Source organism: Balaenoptera physalus (genome assembly GCF_965194825.1).
Source record: "Balaenoptera physalus genome assembly, chromosome: 19".
NCBI classification, from domain to species: domain Eukaryota; kingdom Metazoa; phylum Chordata; class Mammalia; order Artiodactyla; family Balaenopteridae; genus Balaenoptera; species Balaenoptera physalus.
In genome coordinates this window covers 40329395-40351868 of record NC_138900.1, presented here as the reverse complement: position 1 = coordinate 40351868, position 22474 = coordinate 40329395, and the positions used below count along the sequence as shown (strand labels likewise).

At 52.5% G+C, this 22474-nt stretch overlaps 1 protein-coding gene and 2 long non-coding RNA genes across 3 annotated transcripts in view; 2 read left to right on the top strand and 1 right to left on the bottom strand.

Annotated features, from left to right (window-relative positions):
- LOC309648458 overlaps nucleotides 1–10989 on the bottom strand; it is a 42383-nt gene extending 31394 nt beyond the window's left edge. The window contains exon 1 of the long non-coding RNA XR_014256668.1: nucleotides 1347–10989. This is a non-coding gene — a long non-coding RNA (uncharacterized lncRNA). The remainder of the gene's footprint in view (nucleotides 1–1346) is intronic.
- Nucleotides 3–20985, top strand: PLLP (plasmolipin). The gene is made up of 4 exons (XM_082437021.1): nucleotides 3–306; nucleotides 16654–16827; nucleotides 18796–18918; nucleotides 20021–20985. The coding sequence occupies exons 1-4, from the start codon at nucleotides 172–174 to the stop codon at nucleotides 20135–20137; spliced, it is 549 nt and encodes a 182-aa protein (XP_082293147.1). The 5' UTR covers nucleotides 3–171; the 3' UTR covers nucleotides 20138–20985.
- LOC309648457 lies at nucleotides 11029–15193 on the top strand. Its single transcript, XR_014256667.1, has 3 exons — nucleotides 11029–11238; nucleotides 14077–14131; nucleotides 15132–15193. It is a non-coding gene; the product is annotated as an uncharacterized lncRNA (long non-coding RNA).
- Nucleotides 20986–22474: the final 1489 nt, after the last annotated feature.

The window sequence follows — 22474 nt, the reverse complement described above, 5'->3', positions numbered from 1 at the left end:
TTCCAGCCGCACCTGGCTGCTCCCGGCTTCTCTCCCAGACGCCGCGCGTAGCCCCGGGAGCCGTATCGCGAGCGCGAGTCCCCTCGGAGGAGCCGCGCAGAAGCCGGCACCCGCCGCGGGGAGGGGTGGCGACGGCGGCGGGAGCAACCTCTGGAGGCGAGCGGAGCCGCCATGGCTGAATTCCCGTCTAAAGTGAGCACGCGGACCAGCAGCCCGGCGCAGGGAGGCGGCGCCGCGGTTTCGGCGCTGCGCCCAGACCTGGGCTTCGTGCGCTCCAGCCTCGGTGCGCTCATGCTGCTGCAGTTGGTGAGCGCGCGCTTGGGGCCTGGGGTCCGGGACCGGGGGGTGGCGGGGTGTCCCGGGGATCCAGGAGGGGTCGGGGGCTCTAGAGCTGCCCTTTTTCTTTGCTTCTCGCACACCCCCAACCCAAGTTCACATGCGCCCCGATGCGCCGTTCCTTCCTCGGGGGCGCCTCTAGGACGGACGCCCCCGAGATCACCCTGGAACCCACTCACCCCGAGACGTCCTAGTTGCCGCCTCTTCGAGCACACATAAGGTGCACCAATGTCAGAGTGCCCACCTCAGCGCCCCATCACTCCCTCCCAAGTGGTCACCAAGAGGTCACCCACAGAAGCTCTCACAAAAGCCACAATCACCGCGCGCCTCTCTCTCTCTCTCTCTGCCTCTCTCTCTCTCTCTCTCTCTCTCTCTCTCTCTCTTTCTCTGTCTCTGGCTCTCCCTCTGCCAGGACTAAGCCCTCAGCCCTCCAGCACCTAGCCTGAGGCAAAGGTCACTCTCATTTGACCCTCTGCTGAGCTCCCAGCGGCTCCCCGTGGCTACACCCCAGAACCGAGTGGGCACATCCGGTCCAGCACAGACCCTTCAGCAGGGCCCTATGGGCTCCCACGCGGGAGCCCGGCCCTTCTGGCTTCCACTGGGTAACCTGCCGGTTTCCGGCCGGTTTGACTGGCCCCTTGGGGCCGAGATACCGCGCCCAACGCTGGGAGAGGGATTTGGGGGAAGCCAGAGGCAGGACACCTCTATATCCAATACCCTTTGTAGACCCCAGCCGAGGCCGAACGATGGGAACACCCCTCTCCCCACACACCAATTTCAGGCTTGAGGGTGTTAGCTTTCTCCCCATAGTACCCCTGGGGCGAGTCGGGAAGCTGGGGGGCTGCCCTGTGGGAGGGGCTTGGTGCGTTTTCAGAGGACTGGGGGGAACTGGAGGTGGGCCAAGATCCATTTTGCATCAGGGCACCTCCTGCTGTCCCACTGCTGGGTCCTAGCAAGGCTGCCAGGTTTAGGACTGAAGGCAGGGTCCGAGACCAAACCTCCCTGCTTACCGCAGGTGAGCACTCTTCCTCCTGGGCCGGTGCCGTCTCTCTTTCAGAATTCCTCAAATCTCTTCCTGTGGGGCCCCTCCCCCACCTCAGCCTCAGACTCTCTCGGAGGTTTAAAATGTAGATCTTGGTCCCCACCCCCGGGAAAAATGTGGAATTGGAATCTCAGTTACTACAGCCCAGAAATCTACATTTTTGACTTCTCTCTGAGCAGTCTGGCAGATTCTTTGTGAAGGGGAGGGGCGGGGCGGGGGAGAGGTCCCGACTGGGGACTAATTTAAATCTGCAGGTAGGAAAAGCCGGTCCGGAGCACTGCTGAGTGCTCGGCTCCCGCGTGGTTGTGAAGGTTACAGCAGCCAAGCGGGAAGGGAGTCCCAGCCCCAGGGGTGAGAAAGGGCAGAGGAGAGGGATGATCAATTCTGAGTCCAGGGAGGCTCATGGAGGACAGCTGGCTTTTGAGCAGGGACTTCACTGAAATCTGAGGCAGAGGTAGGGAAAGGGTGTTCAAAGGGCGGGCCACTGTGCGGGGCAAGCCTTGGGGCTGGGGACGTGGAAGGGAAGTGGGGAGAGTAGCCAGCAGGTTGGTTTAGCCAGTGTAGGGGAGGAAGAAATTTTCCTCTACCCGTCTAGGTCTTCTGGCTGGTCTAAGAGTTAAATTGACATGAGAGAGATTAACAGGAGAAAATCAAAGTTTAATCACATGGGGAAGACCCAGAAAAACTGAGAAACTCGCAAAATGGCCAAATCCCTCCCCTTAAAAACCGTCTTCAGCTAAAGACACAAGAGGATATTGAGGATGGGGAGCCAGTTATGGGAGGTGAGCAGGAAAAGCACAGTAAACAGTTGTGACGCAGATTTAAGTTGTTACTTTTTCCAAGGATATGTTTCTAGAGATTTGGTCAACCTCTTGGTACTGTGAGGGAGACACCTTTACAGATGGAGATTTCCCTTACACATGTAAATGCTTCTTACAAAAGGGTAAGAAACCTTGGTTTTCAGTTTTTCCCATGTCTGCTGTTTCTTAGATCAGCAGCTTAAAATTATTATGCCAAGAGATGAATTTTGGGGTGGCAAATTTTGCTCCCCTACCCTGGAGCTGAAGCACTTGTTTCTGGGTGGCCAGAAGCGGAAGGCTTGAATACCTTGCGAGAAGTGGTGACCATGTTCTGTTCGCAGCCTTAGGGGGTTTGGAACAGCAGAGGGATCCCTGCTGGGCTGAGCAGGATGAGGCTGCCTGGTGGGTCCCCAGGGTTAGCTCCCGGTAGGCAGGACCTGAGCGTCAGCCTCTTTTGCATTTGAACAATGAAACTTGGAATAAGGGGAACTAGAGGAAGGCCCTGCTGTGCCTGCAAGGACTGGGGTAGCTTCCTGTGGCGGAGGCTTGTGTCTCTGATTTAGGGATCCCCGTGGGCTGAGCATCTGGGTCCCATCGTGCAAATGTAGACACTGAGGTGTCCATGGAATGCAGGACTGGCCTGGAGAGCTGTGGTGGATGGAGCTTGGCACTTAGACTCCCAGGGACTGAGTGTGAGTGGAATGGCCTTCTTCTGCCCTCCCTGCAGTGCTTTTGGGGCCCGGGGGAAGGGGGACAAGGGTCTCCCATCAGAGTTCTGAAGACCTGCACCTTTTAGTGCCTTCACCAATTGGCTTGTGGGAGAAGCTGCTTCCTGAACTGTTTCTCTGGCAACGGACAGTTCCACTGGGTCTGAGACAAGGAGGGTTCCACTCAACAGGCACCACGTCTTCTGGGAAGCCATCATAGCTCCCATCACTCAGGTGCAAACTAAGCTCCAGGCCTTCTGCCAAGAGCTTCATATTCTCATATTCTCCTCCACTTTACAGGTGAGGAAACTGAGGCTCAGGGGTCAGTTCTTTGCCCAAGAGCTCATAGAGTGATAGAGCTGGGATCTAAGCCCTGAGTGGCCTGACTTTTCTGATCCGCGCTCTATTACCACACTCATCTGGGCTCCTACTGGGCACTGGGTGTGGTGCTGTTGTGGGAGTGATGGAGACCCCAGGCCCAGGGCCTGCTCTCCAGAAGCTCTTTGTCTGTAAGCTCAAAGGGTGAGCTACCTGTGGAGGGATCAGGGAAGGCTGCCTGGAGGAGGCAGTACATGGGAAGGTGAAAGCTAATTCTCCATCAGACCCTTTTGTTTCCCAGGATCTGGTGAAGAGTTCCAGATGTGGGAGGAGGGCGGTGGGAAGGGGAGGTAGAAAGGCCCCAGCTTCTTGAGAAGGAGATGTGTTCTTTGTTTATTTTAGTATTAAATGTGTCCTGAAGAACCAACCTCAGTGTTCACTGATTTATCGCTCCCCCCACCCCATCTAGCTCCAGAAAGAACATGAGATGGAGTATGATATCAAGTCACATAATGACAGAAGAGTTAACGTAATATATTTTTAAAAGTTGGTGGTGTATGTGTGGGTTGGGTAGGGATTGACTTAAAGAGAGCTAAAAGGAGATCTGGAATCTGTCGCAAGTTTAAGGCTGTTGATTCTTTGTTGAGTTTCCTAGCAGCCTAGGCAAAAAGGGAAACATGAATTTATGCAGATAGCATGTAAAAATGGAAGCAGGCAAGTTTGATCTAGAGACAGCTCTTGGTCATTAAAAACCTGGAAGCTTTTTTTTTTTTTTTTAATACAGCAGGTTCTTATTAGTCATCTATTTTATATGTATTAGTGTATATATGTCAATCCCAGTCTCCTAATTCATCATACACCTCCCCCCACAACCCACCACTTTCCCCTGGAAAACCTGGAAGCTTTTGATGCTGCAAATCTTTGTGTGGCTAGGGGGTGAAGGAACTTTGTGGAAGGTGTGGTTAACTTGACTGATCCCAGAGCCTTTATAGAGTAAGTATAAAGTGAACGCTATTAAGTGCACACATCTTTCTTATTTTTTTAATCTTCCCCGAGCCCCGGGGAAAAAGGTGATCTACCTGGGTTTACTGATGAGGAAACAGGCTCAGAGAGGTTGAGGAACTTGTACAAGGGCACACAGGGTAGAGTGGTCAATCTGGGATTTGCACTCAGATCTGAGAATCCAAAGCCTGGCTCTAGCTGTGCTTCCTTTTTTTGTTTTGTTTCTTTGCTTGTTTGTTTGGTGAGAGGTAGGGTGCTTTGGACCGGGAAGGAGAGGAAATTCAGGAAGGGGAACTCATCAGGGGCCAGGGCCACTAGGGAAGGCTTCCTGACAGAAGTGGGCCCTGAAGTGTTTAGTTATGTGGAAGGGGTAGTAAGGAGGTGCAGAGCACATGAACCTTGGAATACCTCGTATAAAGGCCCAGCAGTCAGAAGGCATCCTTGAGGCTCAGGACATAGAAGCCATATGAATGGCCTGTGTCGGTAGGATGGTTGTGTTTGTCACCTTTTGTCCTTCCTTCTTGCCCTATCTCCTGGGATTGGGGGTGGTCACATGATTCCCAGTTGGCAGGTGAATAAACAGATCAGAAGCCTCACCTGCCACTTGATCACAGTGATCCATGGGTGGTGGTGAGAGTATTGGTGGAAGCAGAGAGCTTTGGGTTCAAATCCTGGCTCTGTCATCTTGGGCAAGTTCCCTAATATCCCTGAGCCTCAGTTTCCTTGTCTGTGAAATGGTGATGGTGGGATTGTGAGGAATGTGGAAGCTGATACCTGCAAAGGGCTTAGCTAGCGCTGTATATGTTAGAACGAAGGGCAGTTAGGATTCACAGGGTCGTAGAATCCTAGGGCTCTTACACTTGCTCCCAAAGGCCCCTCGGTGTGTCCTCAACATGAGCTTGCATTCTTCCAGGGACAGGGAGCTCAGTCCCTCTAAAGGCTACCTGCTCCATCCTTATGCACCTGGGAGTGTGAGAAAGTTCTTCCTTGTGGTAATCCTGACTCTCTCCAGCCCCACAAGGCATGGCAGCCCCTTTCCAGGTTGGGGGCAGGGCAGAGGCTGAAAGTCAACTCTTTAGGTTGGCTAGACAAGGTTGTTGGGATCTGCGAGGTGTGAGCAGAGGTTGGCCGTATTGGGATCACAGTGCTGGGGACTCACAGGGTTTTCCATAGCACTGAGTTTCGTGGGTTCAGCCTCCTTAGGGCAGCATTCCCCACCCTGCATGCTCCCCACCTTCCTTCCTACTCCACTGTACCCAGCAAAACAGTGCCTGTATTGTTAGCTCCGCCTACCCGCCCCACTTATTGTGGCTAGGAGTGTATTGAGTGTTTGGAATCAATTTATAATTATGTAACAATATGTGGACACATTATCCTTAAAAAGCAAAAACCTATTACAGGTAAGGCTAAAGTTATTCTTGGATCCCCTACCCCTCTCCCCAAGGGAACTGCTGTGTTGGGGTGTTTCTAGTTCTTTTTCCTGTGCAGTTTAAAAAACATTGATGGTTTTATTCTGTATCCTTTGTTCGGTTGCTTTTCTCACACCCAGGGCACCTGCATCTCTTCATGTTATGCAGCGCTGTCTGCCTCCTTCCTAACTGTTTCAAGCTACCCCAGGATGTCACGGTAGGGCCCTAGCTCATTTAGCCATTTCTCTATTGATGGGCCTGTTTTTATTCTTTGAAAAAATTATACAGACATACGGCAAAAATGTTCCAGCAGTCCAAAGCATTATCAATGAAAATGTAATCTCTCATCCCAGTCGGGTCACTCCTCCCACCCCATCCCCCGCCCTTCCCCGAGGCATCATGGGTGTGGCATTCCAGGGTGAGTCAGTGCAGTTATTTCTACACATAACACCTATCAAAACACAGGTAGGCGCACTCTGCCTGTGCCCTGCCACGCTTTTACCCCCTTGGCAATACACCTAGGGATGTTCTATATCATTGCACATAGAGCTACCCGTATCTTTCTTTTTTTAATCTTTTATTTCCTTAATTTCTTTAATACGTAATGTATTTACAACAGCCTAGAATAAGATAGAGTGGGAAAGAGCACCGTGAAAAATCTCTGTCCCTTTTGGTTAGAGTTGACCACCCCCATGCCCATTCTTCTCTGTTTCCTGTGTAGCATTTTAGGCTTTCTTTTAAGGAGATCTGCAAATGTGGCTATAGATCCCCACCTCTCCCCACTTTACTCCAGGGCTATGGTCTATCCACATCCTTCTGCACTTTTCCTTTTTCACTTAAAAGTGTGTCATGGAGGTCTTTTCGTCTCAGTACCTGAAGCGTGATCACTTCTCTTGCGGCTTCTGTAGCAGCCCATCCCGCAGCTGTGGTGTGAGTTGTGTGGCCCGTCCCTTTGTTGACAGACACTTGGGTTTCCACTCTTGCTGTTCCACACTCTGTCACGGTGAATGATCTCGCCCAAGCCACTGAGTGCGTCTGTATGGTACATTTCCGGAAGGGGGACCACTGGCTCAGGTTATGTGTGTTAGTGATTTTGTTAGAGATTGTCAGATGCCCTCCATAGGGGTCACATTTGTGCCCCTCAGTGAGCCTTCTCGTAGAGTGCCTGTTCCCCACAGCTCCCATCTGACAGGCGAAATGGCAGGTCAGGGTAGCATTGTTTTGCATTTCTCTTATGAGTGAGGTTAAAGAACCTCACTTTTTAAAATAAGTTTAAGAGCCATTTGCATTTCCTTGTATGTTTGCTTCTTTCCACATTCTATTAAGTTGTTGGTCTTTGTCCTATCAATTGCTAGGAGTGCTAGATGATTTGCAAATATTTTTTTCCTAGTTTGTTTTTTGACTTTGCTCAGGGTATTTTTTTTTGGTTTTTTTAATGGTGGTTTTTGTTTTTTGTTTGCTTGTTTGTTTTGTTTTGTTTTTGGTCAGAAAGACCTATTTTTGTGTTGCCGAATTTCTTGTTTTCTTTCCTTTTTTCTTTCTGGCTTCTGGAAACTGTCAGAGTTAGGACTTTCCCACCTAGAGGTAAGAAAAATTCTCCCATGTGGGGCTTGGAAAGTGTTGCATCAATCACAGTCCTGGAAGATTGCTGGAGGAGACAGCCTCATTTGGGTGCTAAAGTGTCTTTAGTGCCTTCCCAACACTTTTTACATTTAAATCTGGAGCTCTGGATCCTGGGAAGACAACTGTATCTATCTGGGATGTATTAATATTGTTAATTTTTGTTGTATTTAATTTTATAGTTAGCTTCTATTGTGGTAGATAATGCAGGTTTTCTACTTTTTAGTGATTTAAAAGTTTCTTTTTAAAATTATTATTTGTGTGATAAATCCACATTCATCAATGAGGACTAGTTAAATAAATTATGATACATTTGTGCGGTGGCATACGATACAGTTAGTAAAAAGATAACTTCTTACCCCTCAACGAAAACAATAAGGCAGCTCTGTATGTATGTAATGATGGACAATCTCCAGTGGAAAATGCAAGGTGAAAACCTGTGTGTGTAGAATACTGTCATTTGTCTGGGAGAAATACACACAGGCTATATAAATATACACACTTGCCTATCTGAAGTGTATGTGTGTGCATGCCTAGGTAGTCTTTGACAAGACACTTGAGAAATCACTCTTGGTTGCCCCCAGGGAAGAAATTGAGTATCAGGGGAGGAGGGAGACATGCTAAAAACACCATTTTGTTACCTATCATGTCATATATATTATGCATTTTAAAAAATAAAATAACTTATCAAAAAAATCTTTCAAATAAATGAAAATAGTGGGTAAAAAAATAGGACAGGTCATTTATGGGTGCAGCAAAAGCTATGGAGATGGCACTTGAAGGCTCCCTCAGGCCCAGAGAGGGGAAGGCACTTTCCCAGGATCACAGAGCAGCAAGCAATGGCTTTGAGTTCAGTGTTACTGTCTGAGTGACCTTTTCTTAACCATCTGTAAGTGGAAAGAGGTAAAGGCTGCGGAGCTGTCCACGTGCGGTGGATGCCCTCAGCTTCTGTTGGAGAATCAGGGCCAGGTGTAGGTTACTCCTTGTCAGCTGGTGAGTTGTTTGTGGTAGAATTCAGTGAGGACTATGCCCTGATTTCCTGCTCTTAGATGGTCTGAGGGAGCTGCAGGGGGTCCTGCCCTGGTCCCCATGGCGATTTGGAACCTGAGTGTTGGGGGAGAGCCTGTTTTCCTTGGCAGTCCAGTGAGCCCAGCCCTGGATATAAGCTGGTCCTTTGCTGTTGGGCTGAGCTGGCCCCTCCTGTTTGCCCAAGGGGTGGGAGGGCAGGGTGGTACAGGGTCTTACGGAGAGGTGAGAGCAGGAAGGCCAGGGCTGAAGGTCAGGCAGGGCCCAGTTGCTAGGGAACAGACCTGGGGCTGTTCTGGGATGTTTGAGCTTCATTCAGTTAGGAGCGGAGAGGTCAGATACCAGATGATCTGCCAGCCTGTATGAGATTAGCTAGATGGGGTCACTTGTCTGTCCTCGAAGTTTAGATGGGGTGGGGCTTGCTCAATGTCACCCCAAACATAAGTGACAGAGTCAGGACTAGAGCTAGTGTCTGAGGAAGGAAGTCCAGGGAATAAGGAAGACCCTCACTTTAGGCTGCCCCTCCCCGCAGCCCTGTTCCCCAGCAGGTAGACAGGCCAGGTCTCATGGGGCTAGTGAAGTTCATACGCTCCCAGCAGCCAGCTCTCTCTGGAGGGCCGATGGCCGGACGGGGACCTGCCTGGGGTGCTGAGAACATAAGATTCTGTCACCCCTCTCCGCCCAGGGTCAAGGACTGCCCCTGCCTCTTCTCTGCTCCCACCTCCAGGGCAGTGATGCTTCCTCCAAACAAATTAGTCTCCAGGGAGTGTCCCTACCTCCTGGGATTTGGAGTTTTGTCTTCCTTTGGGCGTCTCTATCTACTGGGTCACAGAACTGTCCCCACGCTTACCGTGCATGACCTTGGGACACGTCCATCTCTTCCGAGAGCTTTGGTTTCCTCATCCGTGAAATGGGCCAAGTGCTTTACTTGAGAGAGTTGGGCTTCCTGGGAGTGAAGCACTGGAGGGGGGCTGGATTTGGACTTGACCTGGGCTTTCAAGGGGACTAAGGCCTTCCTAGGAAAGCTCTGTGTCGCTGTAAGGGTCTTAGTGCTGGGGAGGCACAGGTTGACTTTCTGGGGAGGACCAGGAGACCCCCAAGGGAGGAAAGGGAGGAAGGTGAGCAGGTCTTCATTTCTGGAACCTCACCCAGGGGGTGCATTGCTGCTGGCTCTGGGAGCCAGGGAAGGCCTTGCGGATGCCTTGGGGATGCCTCTCTGTAGAGGGGACCTGCTTAGTCTCTGGCCCCAGAGTGCAGAATAGGAACCAGCAAGGGGGTAGGCAGGAGGCAGCTTGAGCTTCATGTTGCGAAGATTTTTCTAGAACCCTGAGAGAGACCCCAAAGGAAGAGTGGTGGCAGTGGGCTCCTTGACATGCGGGCTGCACACAGGGGCCGGAGGTCCTCATGAGGGGCTCTGGGGGCGGCGGGGCCATGGGGGCAGAAGTGTCTTTCATCTCTAGTTCTGAGACTCGGGACTCAGGAATAACAAGCAGTGTGATAAAGGCTGCATTTGGAAAGCCCTGGAGGTGAACCAGGCCCCGAGCCAGTGTTCCCATCCTCCTCCTCCTCCCTGACAGCCCAGGCTGGGAGCTGGGTGCTCGTGGGTGGGGACTCTGGTTGCCTGGCTCCCCCCTGCACTTCGGGGCCTATAACAGCGCCTGGCAGAGAGCGGGCCCTCGGGAGAGTTTGTTCAATGACTCGATTTGGTAACTCACGTGCCTGCTTTTCAGGTAACAAAAGGGAGGCTTGGCCGAGTTAAATACCACCCCAGACCGGGTCACTTGGCTCGGGCTGGGTTCTGAATCTGCCCTCGCACCTCCTGTAGAGCTGGGGTGTGATGGCCTAGGATTCTCGAAGGCTCATAGTGTACAGAGCGGGAATTCCAAGGAGCCTTTCCCTAGAGCCCGGCCCCTCTGCACAGGGAGGAAGGAGGTGGTATGTGGAGTTGTTGTGGCCACCCAGGCACCCGGAGCCTCTGTCCCCTGCGCCTTTGTCTCCTGGGACACAATGGGTGGCTTTTTGTCCCCATAAAGTCCCTTTCACTGTAGCAAGAAGGGCCAGGGCGGGGGTGGAGTATGGGCCTGGTCAGGCCAAGTTCTGAGTGTCCTCAGCTGCCCAGATGTGTCCCTGTGAGGGGGAACCCCGGGAAGGGTTCACGTGGTCCCCTGGGCCTCAGTTTTCTGGATGGTGCAGTGGGGAGAAGGGAGTCCTGGGGGCTGTTGGATGGGCCCTGCCCTCAGATTGTTTCTAAAACATTTGGTTTCATTGCCAATGTTTAAAAAGCTGACGATTTCACGTAGAAATTCGGATTTCTAACGTCTCTTGAAAAATCAGAAGTTCTTGGGACTGCCCTGGTGGTCCAGTGGTTAAGACTCTGAGCTTCCAGTGCAGGGGGCATGGGTTCAATCCCTGGTTGGGGAACTAAGATCCGGCATGCTGCCTGGCGCGGCCGGAAAAAAAAAAAATCTGAAGCTCTGGCTGAACTTCTGGCCTGCGTTCCCCCAGACACCAGCAGGCTGCTCTCAGCTCCGCAGACCTCCCCTGGCCCACCTTAGTCACTTCTGTGACCTGCGTGCCTTGGCGGCTGCTGAGTTTGAAACCCTAATGTCAGCCTCCAGGCACTGAGGTTTTGTCCCCCACGTGGACGCTGCAGTCTGGGGTTTACTCCCTCTAAGCTGTCTAACAGCCCTCCTAGCCACTCACAACTTCTACAACTTTTCACTTTTTCCTTTACAGTATTTTACTTGCATGACACACCTATGAGGTGACCAGGAGAGGTGTACTTGTGCAACCCCCTCACGTGTCAGATGAAGGAACAAACCAGAAAGGTTAGGTGCCTATTCTAAGACCACACGGCAAATCTACAAGGGTCTAACTCAGCCCAGGAGGTGGAGAGGATTAAAAGGAGAGTTGGCGTGACCATCTTTGGGCGGGAGAGGAGTTGGCCAAGTGCTCATGGGATTGGTGGAGTCCGTCCAGTAAGTACAAGGGAGGGAAGGCTGTGGGCCCCCCTAGAGGAGGCCTGTGTTGAGGAGTGTCAGGCCTCAGACTTAGGGGATCCTTGGAGAACACTGAGCAGACCTCCCTGCTCCCATTGTACAGGGGGGAAGACTGAGGTCTAAAGGGGTGAAGGGTTCTGCCCAGGGACCCTTGGCCTGTGAGGAGTGGAGGGAGTGTAGCTGCAGGAGGTGTCTTAACGTGGGGCTGGACTGGGTTCTGCTCCCTACCACCTGCGCACCTCCCTGCCTTTGGATAAGCCCAGCTGCCTTATCTGAAAGGTGGGCGGGGGGGCCCCACTGGCTGAGGGCCCTTATCTGCCAGGAACTGTGCCTGGTGCTTATTAGATGCATTATCTCTCCAAGGCCTCACACCCCTAGGAACTGCACACACTATTACTACTGCAGGAAACCAGCCACAGAGAATGGATTGGGAAACCCATGTTCTGACCTCTCAGAGTGATAACATTAGAGCACGGCGAGTGTTAAGCCTATGTTGGGCATTGGTCTAAGTACCTTACATATATTACTTCATTTACATCTACCCTGTGAGGTAGGCACATTTTGAAGATGACACTGAGGCACAGAGAGGTTCAGCAACTTGCCCGAGGTCACACAGCTAGTAAGTTGGCAGGGCCAGAGCTTGAACCCAGGGAGTTAATAGACCACCTTTCCATTAGAGTTAATGCCAACATCCCCCAGTTAAATCAGATCATAACAGCCATTCGTAGACTCAAAGAGTAGCTAAGAAAGATGTATTCATTTCCTACAGCTGCCATAACAAAATGCCACAGACTAGGTCTCTTAAAAAACAACAGAGGGACTTCCCTGGCGGTCCAGTGGTTAAGACTCCGTGCTTCCACTGCAGGGGGGCATGGGTTTGATCCCTAGTCAGGGAACTAAGATCCCACATGCTATGTGGTGTGGCCAAAAATAAAAAAATAAAACAAAAATTTATTGTCTCACAGTATTAGAAGTCCAAAATCAAGGTGTTGGCAAGGTTGGTTCCTCCTGGAGGCTCTGAAGGAGAGTCTGTCCCATGCCTCTCTCCTAGCTTCTGGTGGTTGCCAGCAATCCTTTGTGTTCCTTGGCTTGGAGACACATCAGTCTAATCTCTGCCTCCATCTTCACATGGTGTTCTCCCTCTGTGTGTCTCTTTGTCCAGTTTCCCTCTTATAAGAACTCCAGTCCCTGGATTGGGGCCCACCCTAAGTGAGGAATGCCTCTTGGTCAGGCATTTGTGACTAATCCCTCTCCTCTCTGACCCTGCAGGTGCTTTTAACAAAAATATCTCTGTTATCCAGTCGTTGAGAAATTTTTGTTTGGAGGTGCAAAGGTCCTGGGGCATGTGTGAATGTGACCTTTTTGACAGCCATCATTTAAAGAGAAAATTCCTAATCTGAAATCTTTAGGTTTTCAGGAAGACAGGGTTTTTTTTGGTTTTTTTTTTCCTTCAAGATTTCCAGACCGTTCTCTTTGTTGATCTGAAGTGCATGCCTGAGGAGGTGTTGCTGGGGCCTCAGAGAGTTTGGAAGGACCAAGGGGATGAGGTTTGGTTCTGTGTATGTATGTGTATGTGTATGTGTGTGTGTCTGCCTTTAAGAGTAAGCAGATATATGTGTAGACCCCCACAGAGAAACATGGGGACAGATGAACACGTAGGCAAAAGAGACAGGGACCCCCGGAGGTAAAGGCACAGAGTTCTGCTCTTCGTCACACGGCTCCCTCCCTTCACCCCTCACATGCCAGGAGAGCAGGGCTTTTCATGTTTTGGCTCACACACACAGTGATAGGTGCTCAACAGATACTTGTTGAATGAGTGAACCCAGAGGGATGCACACGGCAAGGCCTGTGGTCAGAGAGGGTGTCAGAATTGCAAGAGGGCCTGGGTGAAGCCCTGCCTGCAGGTGGCAGAGTCGGGGCCTCCTGCCTTGCTCTCCACCCTTGGCATCCTACTGCCCTCCCCCTGCACAGTGGGGTTTGCTGTTCTGTACTGGACTATAAGACAAGTCCTCTGGCCTCTTCCAGCTAGACTGTGGGTCCACAGTAGGAGGGAGGGGTCCAGTGGCTCCTGGAGCTTCTGCAGATGAGGCCTGGGCCCAGCTCCCCATGCAGGGCCACCCAGGCCAGCAGAGGGTCAACACATGTAGGGGTGCCCTGTCCTGGGCTGGGGCACTTCCTGCAGATTCTTGGGGCTGGGGGTGAGGGGACGGGAAAAACCAGTCTGTCTGGTTGAGATGGGGGAGGGCAGAAACCAAGGCTGCTCCCTGGGCACAGGGCCAGGGCAGCAAGGCCAGAAGGAACACCAGAAATTCCCACTGCTTATCCAGCAGCTTTGTCTCCCAGAGGCTGTGCTTGCCGATCTGGAAATCAGGGCTGGGCAGGAGGGCGAGGCAGAGAGACCAGAGAGCCCGGATGCCTGCGGGGCCTCGCCCCTGGGAGCCAGCGAAGTGTCCTCATTTTTTATACATCACTAAGTAACTCTCAGTAGCCCAGGTTCCAGAGAACGACAGATCTGGGTTCAAATTCTGCCCTGCCCTTTACCCACGCGTGACCGTAGATGACTCATTTTCCTCTGAGCTCCGTTTGGAAAATGGGGATAATACATAATACTGACTATTGAGAGGGTTATGGGGAAGTCAATGAAATAAAAGGGAAGGTGCTTACCTGAGGCCTGGCACACAGCTGGAGGGCATTGTGTGGTTATTGTGACCAAGCCCATGAGTAATATACCAACAATTTATAAGTGTACATTAGTGTAAACCCAGATCGATCCTTTCTTGATTTTTCAGTTCACTGCATTTTCTAACTTCCTTTCAGATAGTTGGAACCAGGCAACACGATGGCATGGAGGCCTGTAAGGACCCTGCTTTAAGTGAGGAGATAATTGTCTGCCCCTGACACGCTCAGTCCTCCCCTGGGAGGGTCCTGCGTCCTGCTGCTTCGGGAGTGTCTGTTCTCCTTTATAACAGTGACCTCCCCCAGCCCTGGGAGCTCTTGGCCCCGCTGATGTGTCTGTTTCAGGCAGGGTGTCCTAAGGATGGGTGGTAAAAGGTTGGGGGGCTGTGCTGAGACACCCGCACTCTGGGTCCTCATGGGTAAGGGCTCTGCCCCCAGCGGTGTGACTGCCCTCAAGGCCCTGCTACCTGTCCCACCTTCCTCGCCTGCAAACTGGGCCCCATGGGCCACCCAGCCTGTTGGTGGTGGCTAGAGGAGAGCACTAGAGGCTAGAGGTAGGGCAGGGGAGGCTGGCAGGGTGCAGTGTGGGGTGGGCGTCCCTGGGGTCTCACTGCCCCCCCCCACCCCGGAACGGGAGGAGGAGCAGGTGCAAAAATCTGGAGAGAAAGGGGAGTGGGCGCTTTCCCGAGTCTCCCACTCCCACCCCTGTGTGGAGGGAGGCAGGGCCGGGAGCACATTCAGCGATTCACCCCTGCGTCCTCTTGTGACACACAGCACCTGTGGGGGGGCGGGGGTCTGACCTCTGTTTCCTGGATAAGGAAACTGAGGCCAGTTACCTCCTGAGCCTGTGTTTATCGAGCAGGTCTATGCGCCAGGCACTGCCGGGCACTGGAGACACGGCGATGACCAAAGAAGGATTCCTCGGGGGCCTGCGTTCTAGCAGGCGGACTAGAGTTGCCCTGGTGAGCCGCACAGAGCGGGAAGGCACTTGTCTGGCGTCCCATAGCCCAGGCAGGATGAAAGCCCAGCTCCTGACTCCCAAGCCCAGGGCTCCACCTCTCACTTCCAGGTGCTGGGGAGAAAGGAAAGTCGTCACAGGGGCTGCTGGACTCCTGGCCTCAGCTAGGCTCGTTCCTGCCCTGACCCCACAGGTGTAGGGGGATCGATAGAGAAACTTCCCTTTTGGTCCTTGACAGGGGTGCTTCGGTGGGGTGCCTGGCAGGCACCCATTCTGGCTGCTCTGGGGTGACAGCTGTCCTGTGTCTGGTCTAGGAGCTTGCTGCGGGGGGACTTTCTGTCCCCCAAACCAGCAGCAGAGGTGGGTTTCGCTCCTGAGCCACTTCCCTGTGATCCGACTGATGGTTGGCTCATCCTCGAGTCGGTGGCAAGGTCACTGGGAGCCTTGGTGTCACACGCTATCCACGGGAAGAAGAGTGACAGCTCTCTCTGTGTCTTCATCAGCAAAGCAGCCTTTCTCCACAGCCCCCCGGTAGATCCTCCCTCTCAGTGGCCAGTCCCGAGGCCTGCTGCCGGCCAGGGATTCTGGAGAATGAATGCCCTTGTGGTGAAGGAGGACATCCTGGCCTATGGGGTCTCAGCCAGCAGGGAAGGGGCCAGGAGAGGCTCGGGGGAGGCTAGAACGGCCACAAGTGAGGTACCACCCTGCCAAATTCCCCACGAGGCCACTGGGGCGGGGGGGTTCAGCCAACCTACCCGTGTAGAATTCCCTGCAGCACAGCGTCCCCAGCTGGAATTGTTCGTTCATGTGTACAAACCCCCATGGGTCCTGAACCTGTGAGGTAGGTATGCTCTTTATACTCATGTGACAGGTGATGTGTCCAGAGCACAGAGTGGTTGTGAGCTTACCCAGTGTCACACAGCTGGTAAGGGGAGTGCGTTTTAAATCAGGCAGTCGGCTCCGGAGGCCATGCTGTTAGCCGCTACACACACTACAGGGATGTTGGGGCCCACCCTGCCACATAGGAATGGCGTGATAGGTCCTTTTGCTTTTCTGAGGCCCAGTTTCACCTGTAAGGCGGGGATGGTAACACCTGTATTGAGGGGCAATTAGGAGAGTCGGAGAAGCTGGGGGTGGAAGGGGCTTGGTAGGGCACCAGGCAGAGGTCACTGTACCTCTGGGACTCTGTGATTGTGTGTCCCTCCCTCAGGGGTGTGCTGGTGACTTCATCTTTCTTTCAGAGGCTTTTACTAAGCCCCTGACCAAGCTCCGGTCGTGTACTGGGTGCTGAGATGCACCTATGAATGGGACAGTCATTGTCTTGCCCGTGGGGAACTGGGCAAGCCTGGGACACCACCCCTCCGGGGCTGCAGGGGTCTCACCCTGGAGGCAGCAGGGTGGATGGCACTGCTGCTGTGGCTTCCAGTCTGGGGAAGGAAACAGAATTACAGTCTTGGGTGGTGGGTGCCTGGGGGGCCATGTGAGCACAGAAGAGGGTTCTGGAACCCAGACTGGAGAAGCAGGGAAGGTGTCCTGGAGCACGTAACATTTCAGCTGAGATCTGAAAGGAGTACGTTACCAGGCAAGGGCTTGGTATGTATTGGTATGCAGTAGGAGCCAAATAAATTTTTCTTGGGCAAATGAGAAATGTGTCCTGCAGAGGGCGCCCCACGGCAAAGGCCTGGAAGCCTCTGGCCTGTGGCCTCCAACCTGAGTGCTGGGGGCTCTGGGAGACGCTGGCCCTGTCTCGCTCCCTCCAGGTGCTGGGGCTGCTGGTGTGGGCCCTGATTGCCGACACCCCGTACCACCTGTACCCGGCCTATGGCTGGGTGATGTTTGTCGCTGTCTTCCTCTGGCTGGTGACAATCGTCTTCTTCATCCTCTACCTGTTTCAGCTGCACATGAAGCTATACATGGTGCCTTGGCCGCTGGTGGTGAGTCTGGGTAGGAACCCTGGGGGTGGGTCCAGGCTGACCCCTCTGCCTCTGGGTGTAGCTGTGACAATGCAGCCTTCCCTAAATGAGAAGTGGCAGGTGGGGGCTGGCTGAAGTCCTTGCTGGCCTGTAGCTCTGGGTGGGGGAGGGAGGATTGATGGTTCAGGTGTCCAGTTTTTCTGAGCACTGAGAGCCATGAATCCAGGAGGACTTAGGCTTGACTTTCTCCCACGAAGGGAGTAGAAGTGAGGGGCCGTTGAATGGAGAGACCAGAGGCCATTTGGGATCTTGAAAGTATTTTTCCTTTTGGGGGGTAGTTGGGATTTGAATCTGTGGGTTCTGACTGGCAGCCCTGGGCCTGGAGGTTGGGCTGAGCTGGCAGGAATCACCGAGGCTGGGCCCGGTGTGTGCAGGATGGGCTGGGCTCAACGTGCCATCTCACCCCCCGCACCCCGCTGTCTGCAGGGTGAGGCCCCTGCAGCCTGGCAGAGGATGGTGTCCCGGGTTTGCCCGGGTCAGTCTCCTTAGCACACAGAGCTGTGAGTGTCCATAGGAAGTACCCTGGCCAGACATAGAGAAAGCTGCTAGGGCTTTTTTCTCTGACCCGGAAAACCCCTGCAGCTGGGGTCTGAGGCTTTCAGTGAGCAGAGAGAGGCAAGAGAGGCACGTGATTGTAAGACAAGCAAAGCTGGGACTAGGCAGCATTGTTTGCAATTCAATGACTTTTGAAGCTGAGGAAACGTGAGTCATCCTCAAGACAGACCGGGTTTGTTAGATCTTGACATCACTGGCAGGAGCCAGGTGGTGTTTGCGGCGGGCACTGGGCTTGGAGGGAAGATCCTGGCATGAGGAGGGGGCGGCCTGACTTCCTGGCTAGGGTCCAGCCCCTGCCTCGTGTCCTAGGAGCCTTGAAGAAAGACATCTCCGGAGATGGAGGGGCCTTGGTGTTTCTTAGCACTGATCTGGGGCCCAGCCACAGCTGCTGATGGAAAGGAGGCTCCTTTCCCAGGCCATGATGGCAAGGCAGTGTCTCACCCTCCTAGAGGAGGCTGAATTATGATTGCCAAATTGGGCTTTTCTGGGATAGGGGCTACAAGCCCCCTTCCAGGCGCAGGTAAGAGGCGTGAGTGAAATAGGTCAGGAGGGGTTAGTGGGAATGCAGGTGCCAAATCTTGATATTTTAAGATTGAAAGTTTTATATGAAATCAAAGTTTTCGTATGAAATCAAATTTAAAATGTTTGTAATATTTTTTAAAAATCTATGGGATGAGCCAAACATTCCTGAGGGCCACCAGTTTGCGATCTCTGCTAAGAGTGTCAACTGGCTCCGGGGGCCAAGCGTTGGGGGAATGGGGCCTGGGCCTGGTTGTCAGCCCAGGACCCTTCCTTGCCAGCCTGGCTTAGGGGGTCCTCACCCTGGCGTCTGACACGGGGCCTAGAGCCTAGGATGTGGCCAAAAGGCAGACACAGGTTCTTCCCACTGAGGGCAGAGAGGGACGTGAGGCACCACCGCCCCCGCCCCGTGGGCCAGCCTCAGAGCCAAGTCCTCAGGGGCAACAGGGAGGGCTGGGCCTGGCTGGGAGCCAACACGAGCAGGACCCTGGTTCTTCAGCTGGTGCACTCAGAGACAGGCTTGGTTTGGCCTCTTGCCATCAGGAATGGGTTTTGCCTTGTGGAACTGTTGCTGTCCTGACCAGGTCACTTTAGCAGCCCATCCACACCCGCACCATCTCTTGGCCTTCGGTATGTTTACATTCCCTGCTCATATGGCTTCCAGGCTGACCTTGTGTAGACCGCTGTCTCTTGAGGCCTTTTTAGTGGGAAAGACCCACGTGTCTCCATCCCCATCCTTGAGCCCCAGCCCCTGTTCTGGCTACTAAAGGGATGTGCTCGTGGGGACCAGGAGGTTCCACAGTTACCGGAAGAGTCTCATGTCTTAAGACTGTTCTCTCCCCCACCTACCCCCAGTTAATGATATTTAATGTGGGCGCCACCATTCTCTACATCACGGCCTTCATCACCTGCTCTGCTTCGGTTGAACTGACGTCCCTGAAGGGCACCGGGCAGTATAACCAGCGTGCAGCTGCCTCCGTGAGTATGGCTCCCTGGGGCACCCTCGGCAGTTACAGGGGAGACGGGCCAAAGCAAGGTCTGTGCCCCTGGACTCTCACTGCTCCCTGGTCCCAGGCCAGGCACCTGCCACATGCTGAATTACCCTCCTCTCAGTGGGCTCAGTTTTCCATAATTAACAGCCATACCCTGAGGAACCAGAATGCTTGGGAAATACTTGGGTGGCACAAATGAAGTTTGGGTTAAATTTACTGTAAGTCATGCTACAATGATTTAGGGTCATATGTCCCCTTGGAGAATCTGTTAAAAGTGCTCTATCCTCCCCCCTTGAGAAAGGCACACACAAAAACCTTTTGGTTTAAACCATTTGGGAGATCCTCAGGCTGTCCCACGCAGCTCGAACTCGGGCTCCAGGTCGGGTAGCCAGTGAAGTATCAGCATCCCCTCCGTACCCGGCACGCCTCACCCACGGGCCCCTGCAGGCACTTCCTGTGTCCTTCCACTCCCTCAGTGGGGAGGGGGACAGGGACTGCCAGTCCTTTCGACAGACCAGGAAACTGAGGCTAAGAGAGGTGAAGGGACGCGCGGGAGTTAGACCAGGACTTGGGTTTCCTCACTCTTTCTGGTGAGGATGGTTTTGAAATCTGTGAACTCAGTCACCAGAATAGAGACATGGAAATTCTGAACGTGGCCTTAGGTGCTAGTGCAGGGATACCTATGAATTGATTCCAGAAAACTCCTAGGGTAGCTGAACATTGCCTTTTTAAAACTAAATCCCTGAAATGTGTCTATAAAGTAGCTCCTACCCCTTGGTGACTCTTAGCACACTGTCCAGTTATCCCTCTCAGTCTAAGACACACCTTGCTGGTGTGGTTAATGGTTCCCCCACTAGAATATAAAGTTGGCACCCCAGAACCTGGTACCCATCAGCCCCCACAGTGGTTAAATGGGTGTATGGTTAAGGAGGAGGTGGTGTGGCTCCAGAGCAGCTCATTCTGGTTAATTGAGGGGCCCCGGGTTTCACTGTCTGCATCTACCTTCCTGGTGCTTGTATCACTGTCACAGCCCCCAGCCCCGTGTGCCGTGCTGCGGACAGACTCACCTTTGCTGTCTTCTCTTTCAGTTCTTTTCGTGTTTAGTGATGATTGCCTATGGAGTGAGCGCTTTCTTCAGCTTCCAAGCCTGGCGAGGAGTAGGCAGCAATGCAGCCACCAGTCAGATGGCTGGCGGCTATGCCTAAACCACCGGTGCCATGGGCCACCCTGGGCCTGAAGGCTGTAGCCTGGTCCCTGTGCAGGTGGCCCCGCAAGCCCGAAGCCTGAGCCCTGCATGGAGTCAGCCCGGAAGGGACTACACTTGCTCTTCTCTGCTCGTCAGACTCCCTGGGCTCATCCCACACTCCCAAGGAATCAGGATCCTTCCTCTGGCAGGCACATGGGCCGGAGAGAGGCCAACAGCCAAGACCTCTCCATCCTCCATATTCAGCAGAAGGTGATGGGGGATACAGGACTCTCTCTGCTTTGTCTTTATGACTTCGGTGTCCAAGGCTGGGACCCAGCCTTCTCATTGGCACTAAATACACTAACAATGACTCCAGACTTGCAGCCCACCATAGAATGAGCCTAACAAGCAGCAATTATTTATCTCTGTTTTTGTTCTGGGAAGCTGAGCAAATTCACGAAACCGTTCTGATTCCTTAAAACATAATCCTGGCCTGACCCTCCCCCAAGCCAGCATGTCACTTGTAGGGAAACTTGTCGAAAGAGGGTTATGATGCTGACAGCATGGTCTTCCTTTCCTACATTTCAGACATACCAGTTATTTTAAACAAATCAGTTTTAAGTGACTTCTCAGTGATGAAAAACTTATCCAGGTTTCCCTCCCTTTCCCAAGCCCTTGTTTGTAGTTTTCCCTTTGGGAAAAGCTAACATCAATGCCTACTGCCTCCTTGACACTGTTAATCAGGCACCTGGGACATGAGGGAGGGAGGGAGGGAGGGAAAGCAAGGCCTTGCTAGTGAGTTGTCCTTTGCTTGGTGGCGACTTTGTTGTTTTTGTTTTTTTACAAAAATAAAGATGAAAGAACTTATTTGGAAAAGATGTTGGGGAATCACGGTTATAGATGCTTATAAACTCCAGGAAGCTGCAGCGTAAGTCAGTACAGTCGGCCCTCCATATCCCTGGGTTTCACGTCTGAGGATTCAACCAATCGGCTGACATGCAGGGTCCGCTGTATTCAAAATGCTCGCCTTTTTACATAAGGGACTTGAGCATCGGTGGGTTTTGGTATCCCCAGCGGTCCTGGAACCAGTCCCCCACGGATACCAAGGGACAACCGTACAAAGGTTCCAAATGCCTATTTAAAGGCAGTTCCAGTTCTGCAGTCTCAGCACCACCAGCCACTTCTTTGGCCTGAGGTAGGATGACCAACTTCCTGCCTGCTTTGCTGGGACAGTCCCGTTTATGCCGCTTGTCATGGCATAAATTTAATAGCACCCCCTTTTATTCTGAAAAGGGTCTCAGTTTAACAGTAAATCATTTAGTCATCTTGATGAACTTACAATTGCCATGTCACCTACCTTGACAGTTTGTGAAGTTCAGAGATCAGACAATCCAAGTGCCTGACGCGCGGAGCTGCTACAGACAGTAGAGGTGGGGGGAGCAGCAAAGAGGGGGATACTCTCCTTCTGAGCTTATTTTCCCACCACAGCGCAACATGCTCTGAATAATAAGCCACAGGCATTTCTGGGCACCCCTTGGTCCTGTCTTAAAAAACTGGAAACAATTAGAATGTAACCAGATTCAAACAGTTGCGGATGAGCGACTCCATTGCAAAGGGTGGTGGGGGAGGACTAAGTCTGATACCCATGTCCCAGTTGGGTCCCAGGCCTAGTTTGTGCCTGTTGTCCTGGTGTGACAATTAACAGCATCCCTTTTTACTCTCCAGTGTCTCAGAGTTTGAATAACAAATTATAGTCATTCTAGAATTAAGCCATAAGAGGATAGTTTTAAGGAAGACCAACCAATTTTCTTTAGAGGCTTAAGAGAAAACAAAACCCTTGGCAAGTCTTACCAGGTTTCTGACACCCTAAAACACAGCCTATTTTGGTGGAGATGTTAGCATGCTTTGTCAAACAACTACCTGTTGGTTCAGGCCAATGCATCCCCCAGTCCTTAGCCCCTGGCCCTGCAGTTTGGGTGAACAGTGCTTCCCATGGCTGAGGAGGCCTAAGCAATAGGAGGCGGCAAATGTCTCCTGAGGCTGGGCCTGCACGTTGGGCTTTCTCATCCTGACCATGCCTGAGCCCCTCTGAAGGTGGCACATGATGACCTAAGTTCCTGAGCAGATGGAGAGAGTTTTAGTTGTTTTAAAAAAAATCAGAAAGCCTGTTTTCTAATATGAAGCTACAACGGACTTGCCTGCTTTTTTTTTCTGAGTGGAAAAGGATGAAAAAACCATTTGCCTTTTTTGTTCACTTTTCATAATTTCATCTTTGGATTTGTCCACCTGCCTTTTCTCAGCCAGACTGAACAGAGGGTGCACTTCATCAAGTGCTTCCAACATGCCTGGCCTGCGA